The sequence below is a fragment of the Gymnoscopelus braueri genome, assembly GCF_963280865.1.
Source record: "Gymnoscopelus braueri genome assembly, chromosome: 16".
In the NCBI taxonomy this organism is placed as follows: Eukaryota; Metazoa; Chordata; class Actinopteri; order Myctophiformes; family Myctophidae; genus Gymnoscopelus; species Gymnoscopelus braueri.
In genome coordinates this window covers 51,794,781-51,807,981 of record NC_137616.1, presented here as the reverse complement: position 1 = coordinate 51,807,981, position 13,201 = coordinate 51,794,781, and the positions used below count along the sequence as shown (strand labels likewise).

At 40.7% G+C, this 13,201-nt stretch overlaps 2 protein-coding genes across 3 annotated transcripts in view; both read left to right on the top strand.

The window, feature by feature from the left end:
- LOC308103080 (serine protease FAM111A-like) overlaps window positions 1-3,597 on the top strand; it is a gene marked incomplete at its 3' end in the record, with an annotated part of 73,180 nt that extends 69,583 nt beyond the window's left edge. The window contains exon 13 of the mRNA XM_080452929.1: window positions 3,546-3,597. Coding sequence (XP_080309055.1) covers window positions 3,546-3,597 — 52 coding nt within the window. The remainder of the gene's footprint in view (window positions 1-3,545) is intronic.
- The window catches only part of LOC308102529 (serine protease FAM111A-like), a 39,386-nt gene extending 30,744 nt beyond the window's left edge, over window positions 1-8,642 (top strand). For both annotated transcript variants that reach the window (XM_080452277.1, XM_080452276.1), the window contains exons 3-6: window positions 1,495-1,591; window positions 3,546-3,636; window positions 3,953-4,047; window positions 5,819-8,642. In XM_080452277.1, coding sequence (XP_080308403.1) covers window positions 4,006-4,047; window positions 5,819-7,687 — 1,911 coding nt within the window. In that variant the 5' untranslated portion in view covers window positions 1,495-1,591; window positions 3,546-3,636; window positions 3,953-4,005 and the 3' untranslated portion in view covers window positions 7,688-8,642. The remainder of the gene's footprint in view (window positions 1-1,494; window positions 1,592-3,545; window positions 3,637-3,952; window positions 4,048-5,818) is intronic.
- Window positions 8,643-13,201: the final 4,559 nt, after the last annotated feature.

The following is a 13,201-nucleotide window of genomic DNA, read 5'->3' as shown; positions in this document are numbered from 1 at the left end:
CTGTAATTGTATGTTTTTAGATCTGCTCTGAATTGCCATAAATGTTTGTACAACCTAATACTCACTTTAAACTTGATGATGATTTAAAAAAGAACTATCCTTTCTGTCACGTAATAGCGTACAGTTCAGGCTATAAAGGCTGCATGCCTCCAGGGAAGATAGTGGGCATTTCACCATTGTGAGTGAAATAACAAATGGTTGTAAATGTCGCCTACACAACAATTGCAACTTGATTCAGATGCATCCTTTTGGAATAATGTGCATCAGAGACTGAAGTACAGTGCCCAGTCTTCCCCCAAAATTCCACCTCAAGTTCCCAGTCTTCTCCCCAAATGGCCATTGAGAGCTTTAAAAACAAAGAGCAATGCTTTAAAATCAATTCTATATTTTACTGGTAACCAGTGCAGTTGAACCAGCGCAGGGGTAATAATTATGTTCTCCTTTCCTTGCTCCGGTAATGAGTCTAGCAGCTGAATTTTGAACCAACTGTAGCCGGGAGATGGTGGACTGGGGTAACCCCAGATATAGGGAATATAGGGAATTACAGTAGTCCAAGCGAGATGTGATAAAAGCATAGGTTACTGTGACTAGGTCAGTATGTGTTAGAATGGGTTTTAGCTTGGCTATGGTTCTAAGCTGATAACAACTGCCCTTTACAACACTACTGACTTGCTTATTAAAATTAAGAGCTGAGTCAAAGAAGACAACTACGTTTTTTATTGCACCGTTTGAATTAGCCTGAAGGGGGCCAAGTGCTTGGGAGAGACTGATCGAGTTGTTATAGGAGGCGTGCGGGTATGGAATCACCTGAGAATTGACTACACACAATACATAGATACATACACATACACATGAGGAGCATGAACAAAACTATATTATAGGGCAAGAAGAAAATAAGTCAAACATTAAATAGAAACATGTCAGGGACATCTACATACATAGCATAATCCAACTGAACAGTATGTGTATGAGGTCAGACATTAAGGTTTGGCACAAAGGTAGTAGCACTTTGGTAGGTCCAAAAAGTAGCATTGTACATGAGATAAAGTGCAAAACGCTGTGTCAACGTACAGTATTGTCAGGATCAGGTTGTTGATAACTAATGAAAGTGTTTCAACTGCGACCTCTCTGTGACTACTGTCTGACCAGAGTACTGCTCTTATTGTTGTCTGCTAAGGCGTCTATAGGTTATTGTGTTTGGTGTCATGGTACGTGAAGGGTGCATCATCCGCTGTCTTTAGTCGAATCTCCCAGAATTGCTAGGAAGTGGTTGAAAATAGCAGATCTACAAGCTTGCGATGCGACGCATTGTGAGTTTGTAGAGCTTAGTCTACCTTTTATACATTTGAAAACTTGTGAAATGGGACATTCTGCATAATGAGTACTTTTGGTACTTTAAGTACATTTTTTAAACCAATACTCACAAATTGTGTGTACTTTTTCCACCACTGCCTATACTCTATTAATTATAACCCATAAAATGCACTTTTCCAGGTGCTAAACAGTGACTGCAGTTCCTGTCCGCTGACTGGAAGTTTCATTCTACCTGAAGTGAACCCAGGCTGACTGAAGACAACATCTCTCTCTTACAGTAAGTGTAGAATAAATATATAATTATTCCTCCATAGGCTGGAGTGTGCGTGTGCGTGTGCGTGTGTGTGTGTGTGTGTGTGTGTGTGTTCGTGTGTTCGTGTGCGTGTGCGTGTGCGTGTGTGTGTGTATGCTCGTGTGCGTGTGCATAAATACCGCTCCATACAGTAACCCCTCATGCCGCAATTGTATTTTCTTTTTTATCTGCTCTGAATTACCACAGTAATGTTAAATTGTTTACTTTGTACAAACTAATACTCACTTTAAACCATTAAGACCTGAGGCAGATTCTACAAATACCTTCTAAATCAGTAGTTTTCACACTTTCAAGATTTTTTTGATGCGCTGTGAGCTTTTATATCTGCTATTTTTTAATAGCCAACACAAAAAAACTAACATTACACAGATGCTTTCCCAGTTTTAATGGGTTTAAAAAGATAAAAGATTCTATCCTTGTCATATAGTAGAGTACAGTTCAGTCTATAAAGGCTGCATGCCTCCAGGGAAGACAGAGGGCATTTCATCATTGTGAGTGAATGGTTGTAAATGTCTCCTACACACTAATTACAACTTGTTAATCAGTTCAGACTCAGATGCATCCTTTTGGAATAATATGCGTCATAGATTAAAGTAGGGCCCAGTATTCTCCAAATAGTGCCCAGTCTTCCCCCAAAATGTCACCTCAAGTTCCTAGTCTTCTCCCCAAATAGCAGTGGTGGAAAAAGTACATCATTTGTTTTACTTAAGTAAAAGTATCAATACTGCAATATAGACATACTCTGTTACAAGTAAAAGTTTGGTATTCAAAGTTTACTCGAGTGAAAGAACAAAAGTAGTGGCATCAAAATGTACTTAAAGAACCAAAAGTACAAAGTACCCATTATGAAGAATGTCCCATTTCACAAGTTTTCAAATGTATAAAATGTATAAAACACTTTTGAAAATAGCAGATCTACAAGCTCACAATGCATCACATTGTGAGCTTGTAGATCGGCTATTTTTAAATGGCCAAAATGTATACAGAGCTGAAGTGGTTAATGTATGTGTTGTGATAATAATGACAATATACAAAGATATTACTAACTAAAGTTTTCAAATAACCGTAGTGAAGTAAAAGTACAATATTTGCCTCTGAGATGTAGTGGAGTAGAAGTAAAAGTACTGAAAATTGGAAATACTCCAGTAAAGTAAAAATACCTCAAAATTGTACTTAAGGACAGTACTTGAGTGAATGTAATTAGTTACTTTACACCAGTGCCAAATGGTATCCAGTCCCCTCAAACAGTGCCCATTCTTCAAAAATAATAATAATAATTAAAGAAAAGAAACATTAATTTGTCCAGGGTTTTCAGGACTCTTCTGGATACAAAGCCTGTTTCAAAAGCCTAATGAATGTTCCCTAATGGATTACTAGCATACAGTTATTTCTATACAATGACTATTGTTTTAATCAAATCATTTAAATGATTTCCTCATTTGGTACTTGCATGTCTCTTACTCTGTGTGTGGTTCTATATATCTGTCAATGAAGTCTCTTACTCTCTGTGTGGGTCTGTATATCTGTCAGTGAAGCCTCTTACACTCTGTGTGGGTCTGTATATCTGTCAGTGAAGTCTCTTACACTCTGTGTGGGTCTATATATCTGTCAGTGAAGCCTCTTACACTCTGTGTGGGTCTGTATATATGTCAGTGAAGCCTCTTACACTCTGTGTGGTTCTGTATATCTGTCAGTGAAGTCTGGCATCTGAACTACTGACTTGCTGAGTCATGGTGTCTCATACAGTGTAAATTGCAGTTTAGTCTCACCTGAAAGGAAAGGTTTCCTGTTATCCAGAGAAAACCATTGTTTCCTTGATTAGTGTTCATTTAATTATCTTTTGCATGTTCAGAATGTGATATGTTTTAATAACATGGCATTGTCACTAACAGGTGTTTTAACTCTATTGTCTCTCTAGGTCGTCTCTAGAAGGAGCCCTGAGGCAGCATCTCCATCCTCCATACATCTGAGGAGCTCTCCACTACTTTCTGACCTGCATCTTTCTTTAGGTAAGACAGCTTTATTAGTACAGTATAGAACATATCAGCAACAAACTGATTAAAAGTGCTTTACATTAAACATTAAAGCACAAGAACACTTTGGTAGAGGTTTGGGTTGCGTAGTTACCTTGTCATGGCATAACTAGTCCAGTTGGTGAGATATCTTGCTCCGGACATTTACTGCATTGGTTGGTGGGCCAGTACACCACCACCACCATGTTAATAAAAATCAATGAATAAAGTTGATATAAAACAACACTATTTTGGATATGTATTGCATAGTGATATATTCCTGTTAATAATCCTTATTTCCTCATCTTAACAGGTGGAACCCTTCTCACCAGTGCAACTACCCATCAGCTGCCATTACCATTCAAAATGGACTCTGTGACAGTTAAGTTAGAAGAAATGGATGTCAAGGTAATCTTTTTCTATTGTATGATCCAAATTATTTTTTATTTCCAGTAGCTACATAAATCACTATCTGTAATTGCAGCGGTCTAATACAGTGGTTCTCAACCTTTTCAGGCTGTGACCCCCCAAAATAATCACATTTGAACTTTGGACCCCCCAGATAAATATTGCAAAAATAGCAGATCTACAAGCTCACAACGCCTCTTAACGTGAGCTTGTAGATCGGCCATTTTCAAATGTTTTGCATCTTTCTTATATTATTTGACAATTAGGCCAATGTTTGACCAGTTTTTATAGTGTAGTCTTTTGATTACTTTTGATGCTATAATGGTATTTTTTTTTGCATTAAAAAGGTCATAAAGGTCCTTAAATTGTCCCTTCACTGTCATATGGGGACCTTCCAAAAATCATGTGGGGACCCGACCCCGAGAACCACTGGTCTAATATACAATTTAAACAAATCAATTGTATTCCTCTCCACTTTTGAATATGGACATACAACAACAATGTATGACTCACTGATACGGTTTTAGTACAACTTATCTAACTCATTACAAGCTCATTTTACAGCATTAAGGTGCAGTCACACCAAACTCTGATTCTGCCTATTTGGGCGGGTTCTGTCAAAGCTTTTCAATGGGACACCGCATTGGCAGAATTAAAGTTGGGTGTGACTGACTGTCTGCACCCTAATGCTGTAAAATGAGCTTGTAATGAGCTTGATTCTGCCAATGCTTTTCAACGGGATTGGAGTTTTTTTTTTGGAAATCCTCGACTGGCAACAAACCGCTCCGTTCCCGTTGAAAAGCATTGGCAGAATCAAAGTTCGGTGTGACTGCACCCTTAACCCATTCAGACCTGAGGCCGGTTCTAAAAACACCTTCTAAATCCTCACCTAAGTTTTCTGAAAAACTTCAAATATTTATTCAAAAATTACAACCAAATGTATGTTGCTATATACTGTACATAGTAACAACAACCCCAAAAGGCGTTCCTGTCCTGAAAGGTATAGTTACAAATAGGGGTTCCCGCCCAAAAAGGGAATGAAACCCTAGGCTGATTTTGTAGTATGTTTTCTGGTTCAGTTTAAAAACAGCAAGGTAAAAGACAAAATAAAGCCTGCCAGGCTGCATTAGGCCGACTATATATAGTTCACATTGATACAAGCCAGGGGTTCTCAACCTGTGGGTCTCGACCCCTCAAGGGGTCGCCAGATTATTTTTGAATGTGTAAAAAAAAATGTGTGTGTGTTGTTAATTATCTGTTGACTACATTTTAAGCAACAGATAATCAAATGAATAATGGGTGTGTTAGAATACTGTTCAGTCTATGCTTGTTCATTGGAACACCCATGACTCTGAACACACCCATTATTCATTATATTAGCTGCAGCTGTGTGGCGTACTAGCCTGTCCAAACAGAACAAGCACAGAATATCTATGAGTTAATAAAGTTTGGTGAAAACTATTTTGTGAACTGATTTGTAACTATATACAGTAGCAATAAAACACTATTATAGGTGATACACAAAGCCACAAGCATTTAAAATGTCTTCACTCACCTTGAGGGCATACAGTAGTTGTCTTCTCTATGCTTAGGACTACAGAATAAGTGTCATTCACTGGCTCTTTTCTTTCTTGCTAATATGCGTTTTCATTTCAATGGGCCTTCTTTATGGTAAAGGGCCGATGATGCAGGTGGACAGATGGTGTGTTGTGTTGATATTCTGTACAGAAAGGAATAAGACTGTAAGACTATCATTCTTTTCTGTGCACAGGATACAGAACCACATGAAGATGAAGAGCTGCATTCCTTCATTTATTCCATTGGTCATGAAGGCAACAAACAGGAGACACTAAGCTGTGTCAGACGCCAGACCATTATGGACTTACTAATGACATGCCCCAAATTTAATGAGAATGCTAAAAAAAATGAAGGAAAAGAACTTGTAATAGTGAGAGGTAAACCTTCTAAAGCTATCATCCCACACTTTCCATGCTGTTTAATTGGTAAAGAGGAGCATCTTATAATTAAATATATAAAAGCTAAGGAAAACTATCAACCCCCAAACAGCGTAAGTGTCCGTCCAGGGACAACCCGAAACGACCTAGTCGTTTTTCATGTAGAAAAAGATGGTAGAATTCTGGTGAACACGGCCCTGACAGCAAAACAAGCTAAGCTCCTTAGTGTGTATGCATACAAAAGGGAACCAATAGAGGAAGCTTTGAAACGGGACGGACGCTTCAATAATGTCTCTAAACTCAAAGATATACATGGAGAAGAAGATAACAGAACCAACATTTCCAATCCAGTTGTTGATGACCTTAATGACAAAACATTCACGGCCATATTGGATGCAAAGAAGGCTCCACAAGAGAAGCAGTCAGACGGTTCAGTTCCCAGTTCTAGTACCAATACCAGTACGACCAGTACCAGTTCCCCACAGCAGCCAGCAACACATGTGCCTGTTAATACTGACATGCCAGAGCACACAGCAAAACAAAAACCACGTCCAATTGCAAATTCTAAGGAAATCCTAGCTCTCCTACGTAAACAGTTTAAAGATTTAGTCGATCACATGCAAAAGAGAGAAGGAAAATCTAAATCTGTAAAAGAGCTCTTCCGTGTAGAATATGGAAAGAATACGCAAAGAATGGCTAGCATGGATGTGAAAATGATGAAGCAGTTAATGGTCCGGGCTGACTCTGTTTGTCAGGTGAGAGTAGAGGGGAAGGCTGCAGGGAGTGGTTTTCTCCTGTTTGATAAGTTCATCCTCACAAATGCTCATGTGATTGAAAACTTTTTTAATGATGAGAGCAAACAGCTGACTCAGGAGGTCACGGTCTCTTTCCGTTTTGACGATCTAGGGGCCAGTTTGGGCCAGTTGGATTCAGTGCCTGTTAAACCTCAGGTTGTTGTCTTTGAAAAGCTTACGGATCATTCAGGATGTAATTATGATTGGGCTTTGTTGGAACTTCACTCACCCGATACCGGATTGTTGAGTAACTTTGTATCCTCTGCAGATACGAGGGGTGGAATCTGTATTATCGGACACCCCGACGGAGGAGTGAAAAAGTTAGACGCCTGCTTTACCATTCCAGTTGGTGACCGTGTAAAGGTGGCAGATGACCGTTATAATGACATTAACCACCTCATTACTGAGAAATACTTTACAGAGCCGTCTGACTCAAGACACCTGGTTAATCAAAGCCCAGATTTAGCTTATGATACATGCTTTTTCTATGGGTCATCTGGCTCTCCTGTCTTTGATGAGTTTTGTAATGTTGTTGCAATGCACACAGGGGGTTATGCCTATAAGACTAAGGGAGGAGCCGGAGGAGGACAGACCCAGAGTTTAATTGAGTACGCCCAACCCCTGTCCCGCATTCTTCCCAGAATCATCATCAAAATAGTGGAAGGAAAGAGGTTTGATGTACTGGAGGCATACCTCCACTACACCTCCATTCACCAGAAAGACACATTTGACCAAGTGAAGGAGAATGTGAAGAAAACAATTGTGGAAAGACAGAAGCTCAGTGCATTTCAAAACGAGCTTAAAAACTATGATGGAGACTCTGAGAAAATCAAGGAATTTATTAAATTCTTCTGTCCACAAGACCATTCAGAGTCCATGGACACTGACTAGCTGCATACACTGTTGCAGGACTTATAGATGGATACAGTAAAGCATAGGGTTAAGATTCTGTTGTATACTGTACGTATGTTTATGAACAAGCCCTTTAGAGATAACTGTAGGGATTTATTTTTTTGTACCGTATTTTTGATGTTTCATTTCTTAATTCTAATTGTATTCAAAAGTCATTTTATGTTGTGTTTATACCAACACAATGGGCCCGTGTTGGGGGGAGGGAAGCCGGGCCGGGTGGAGGATGCGACAGCAGTGACAACACAGAAATGTGTGTGGAGAGGAATTAATTGGCATAACGCCTAAATTGGGGAGAACATACTGTAGGGGTAAAACTGTCATTGTATTCACTCTCTGTACCAGGGGCGCAGCCATGGGTGGGCATGGGTGGGCCTGGGTGGGCCGTGGGCCCCACATAGAAAGCTGGCCCACCCAATCGATTTGGCAAAAAAATTATAATTTGGAAATTGTTTTTTTTATAATATTTGTTTTTAATAATACATCGGTAAAATCAGGCAAAAATAAGAATTAAATAACATAACCCTAACCTAACCCTAACATCGAAATAAAGTAACAAAAAAAAGGAAAACAGCATTCTGGCTGCGCCACTGCTCTGTACCTTACACTGTATCACTGCTTAATGGTTTATGTAAAACACTGTATCACTGCTTAATGGTTTATGTAAAACACTGTATCATTCACTGCTTAATGGTTTATGTAAAACAAACACCAAACGTGGTAAAAACACTGTTGAGGAGACTGGCATGATTTATTGTTTATTCTGTATTCATTATATTTTATGTCATACCATGTTTGTATCTTCATCTTACGCTCATTTATACTAACTTTACTGTTCAAGTGGAATAGTGATTTTCATAATATACAGCAGCCTATATTATGTATGCTCTGTATCAATTCTATTGTGATTTAAGCCAAATAAATGAGTGAAATATGAGTATCTTGTCATCCTTACTTGGGATTTGAGATGTGCTACCTGTTTCATAATAGTTTTCTGCTTTGCTCCTCTGTGTTGTTCCAATTTAAACTTGAAAGACCATATACATGTGTCTGGTATTTCTATTACCAGTGTTGGACAGTACATTATTCCAAAGTAATATTGTTAGGAACCCAAGGTTGAAGCCAAACGCAGACACTCAAACATGACCAGAACTTAAGAGACATGGATGAACTCGACAACGACTTTACTAAACAGATTATTAATTAGTATTAGTATTAAAAAATACAAATGATCCAGTAAAGCACCTGAAGGCTGGTTTGACCGTGGGGGGGGGGGGGGTATAGGGTGAGCTTGGAGAGATCATTTGTGTTGACCGCATTCTGCTCACTGTTTAATTTATTTCCAAGTCCCCACCTCTGGGAGGAGCCAATGGTGGAGCTTGGCATGGAGTGCTCCCAGGCCCGGATTAACCCCCCCTCAATTACTATTATTTTATTTTACTATGGCTATAAACACCATAGATTTGCACGAGATTATTAGTTACAGTACAAACTCGGCAAATATGACCAGCGGCGTTAGCTTTGATGTGTCGCTAATCACTCACCAACATACCAGGGGCAGTTGACTTTTTTCATAGAAGCCCCTGTTGTCCATTGTGGAGACCCCTTCCACTGGCATAACGGAGTAATGCGGATAAACAAAAATCGCCTATTTTAGCAGCTCCAAAGTTCGTTTTTTTTAAATTAATGGGTTAAACAACGTCAACCTAGAGCAGAGACCCTGCGCGACCTATCTGCTTTGGGCGTATACTCAACTCTGCATTTCTTCCGTAAAGTAATACCGGTATTGTTTCGTTTTTCATTCCTATTACCCCTCGCTCTCGTAGTTTAAAGTCAATTCTCGCGCTCTCTAATGGCGTCAGTGGCGCTCGGGTCGCGCCGCAAGTGACGTTTTGAACCGTTATAAATGTGACTTGTGTGGTTAGAGCAGGTTATAGAGCTTTCAGTCTGAGATTCATCTTTAGAAATCACGTTTGAATCGGAACGGAAACCAACAGCTGAAACCACCTCTGAGTGTGGCTGAAGTCGGCTTTGTAAAAAAAAATCTGATTCCATGTGTCTTTCTTCTGTTCAGACTTGTTAACCCATTAAGACCTGAAGCCGATTCTACATGTAAATCCCAACAGTATTCTGAATAACGTATGTTTCTATATCAGTGGTGCTCAAAATGTTTCATGTCAAGGACCGCCAAAATTATATGTATTTGGCCGCGGACCCCCATCTCCAAATATTTTGTTCCAGGGACCCCCCCAGAAGCAAAGATTTTAGTTACAAATGTTGGCTTTAAAAATTTGCACACATTTTCACGATTTTTCAAAAATAGCAGATCTACAAGCTCATAGCACGGCACTCGGTGCCGCGCTATGAGCTTGTATATCTGCTATTTTTGAATAGCCAAGGTGTAAAATAAATAATTAAAGCCATTGATGGTGGTTAATATTTCTAACCTAACGATAACACAATAAAAACAGGGACCATATCACAACACGGTAATGGCCACTACCAATCTGAAACCAGTGGTGTAAAGTAACTAAGTACATTTACTCAAAACTTTATTACATAGTATAGTATTTCCAATTTTCAATACTTTTACTTCTACTCCACTACATCTCAGAGGCAAATATTGTACTTTCACTCCACTACAATAACCTGAAAACTTTAGTTATTATAGCGTAGCTAACAGCAGCTGCTTACTATGGGATATCATCGCCTTCTAGCGATGCACAGAGCAACAACAGGACTCCCGACAAGTCCAATGCCTATTGGATAGGGTCGTGTGACGCAAACCGGAAACCGGTAGCGGCTTATAAGCCGCTGCGTCACATGGGTGCTGCCTCTTCTTCCACTCTGCTGAAGCGAAACCACACGGAGCCAACGAGCATAACTACGGAGAAACTGACGAAATCCAACAAAATCCAGAGCGAGGGCACTGCCGTGCTACTCTACGGGCGCTTTCGTTTAAAAACAGTTTCAGTTATTTAACTCTCCCGACTTTTCTTCGATTTCGACGTTTTATTACTTTCTTTTCCTGTCCTCTCTGTTTTCACTCGCCACGAGGCGATGCGACCGAGCGCTAAGCTAAAGCTAACGGCTAGGCTACGCCTAGCCTTTTGTTTGCCTCGTGTCTCGACGGAGAGAGGAAAAGATGGAAGCGCCTCGTCCTTGCGCGTTCCGAGGATGCAGTTTCCTGGTCGCAGCAGACGATGAACACCGCCTCTGCATCTCCTGCCGGCGATTATGGATGCGGTCCGTGCGGGATGTTCTCCGAGGCCCAGTTGGGGGCTTTTCATCCTCCGCCGTTCTCATCGGCGAAGGATAAGCGGTTTGGGTAAGGGTTGTCACAACTGGGGGCTCCCCCGGGGGACGTGTATGTGTCCCATAGTAAGCCGCTGCTGTTAGCTACGCTATAATAACCCAGGGTTACGTATGCAACCCCGGTTTTATTAGTAGCGTAAGCAGCTGCTTACATTTTGAACCCCCTCTGTGTGCTTTCAGGCTAGCAGAGTGGAAGGTTTCAGAGGCAGCACCCATGTGACGCAGCGGCTTATAAGTCGCTACCGGTTTGCGTCACACGACCCTATCCAATAGGCATTGGACTTGTCGGGAGTCCTGTTGTTGCTCTGTGCATCGCTAGAGGGCGATGATATCCCACAGTAAGCAGCTGCTTACGCTACTAATAAAACCGGGGTTACATACGTAACCCTCGGTTACTTTGTAGATTTTGATTATTAATACAATTACTCACTTCAGCCCTATACGTATATACATTTTGGCCATTTGATCTACAAGCTCACAATGCGTCGCATCGAGACAAATTGTGAGCTTGTAGATCCGCTTTTTTATACATTTTGTACATTTGAAAACTTGAGTGAAATAATGAGTACTTTTAGTTGTGGTACTTCAAGTACAATTTGATGCCAATCCTTTTCTACTTTTCCTTATCCCCTTCATGCCCAAATATGGAGATCTCTGTATTTGTCAGTTCTTATCCCTTTTATGCCCATATATGGAGATCCCTGATGTCATCAGTAGTATGCTCATATATGGGCATGCACCCTTTTGTGCCCATATATGGAGCCGAGTGATTTGTTTGCGCCCGATACCATGATGACACCCTTAAGCCAATTTTATTACAGGATGTGCATGAATGAATATGTTACTGGAGGGACAACTTCATGTTTGTTTTTTTAAGTTGTAGTGGGCATGTTCCCTCTGTCCCCATCAAGATCACCGTCCATGTTGACAGGAGAGATGATCAGAGGAGCAGAGTTTGTACCTCCATCTCCCTGGTCTCTTATTGAAGATCTTTGTACACAGTGGACACCAACACACATCACTAGTGTCCCAGTAATGTGTGATACAGGTTCTGCAGTAGGTGTGTCCACATGGAGTGCAGATTGGATCAGTGAACACATCCAGACAGATAACACAACGTAAAAGCTCTTCAGACAGGAGACTGCTGGAAGACACCATTTCTACACCCTGAGATTAAAAGTGCTCCTCACACTCTGTGTATCTGACATCATCAACTATGATGTCAGTCTTGCCCAAATATGCCATTTTATGGCCATAATATGGGCATAAAATGCCATATTTGGGCAAGCCTGACATCATAGTTGATGATGTCAGATTCCAGTCAGCTTGACTTAAAAGCCCATATATGGGCATAGGGACGACGACTGACAGATACAGAGATCTCCATATAATATATGGAGATCTGTCGTTGTCCCTATGCCCATATATGGAGATCCCCGACGTCATGAGTATATGCCCATATATGGGCATGCCCCCTTTTGTGCCCATATATGGAGCCGACTGATTTGTTTGCCGGTGCCATGACGACACATTGAGGTTAGACAACACACTCCATATTTGAGCGTAGGGAAGTCCTTATATGGTTATGGCTGAGTGACGGTGACATGAGCGTGATGTCAGAGGTCCGTCCGCCGGCCGGTCCTCCCTTAAGCCAATCAGAACCCATTTAGACCTGTTACACCCATACGTTGTCCTACCTTTCACGTTGGGAACGCCTCTGTGTCATTTTAGTTGTTTCCTTATATCGCTGTTGTCGGGCAGAAATGTTCATATTCTAGGCTTTTGTGTTTTTTGCCAGACCCAAGGGGTCGGCCTACATGAGGCTTTGTCCCTATTTCGTCCATACATGGGCATAAATGTCGGTCCATCTTTGATTCGCAAGTCCGGCCATTCAGATTTCAACCACTAGGGGTCTGGCAGTACCAGGTCTCCTGGTTCCCTTGTTTGTAAATTAAAGGGACTACACCATGAATTTTAACTTTTCCTTCTTTTTTGTGTGTTTTTGGTCTCCCTCTACCTCTCTTCTATCCCAAAAAATACCCCAGTTTGAACACTCAGGCTTTCACAGCATATCTGGGGTTTTCTGTAAATTGGTCTCAAAACAGACCAAAACGTGACGTCACGTTCAGTACAATCCCTCCCGTTTTTTTTTTTTTTTTTTAAACTTTTTCCACACAGAAC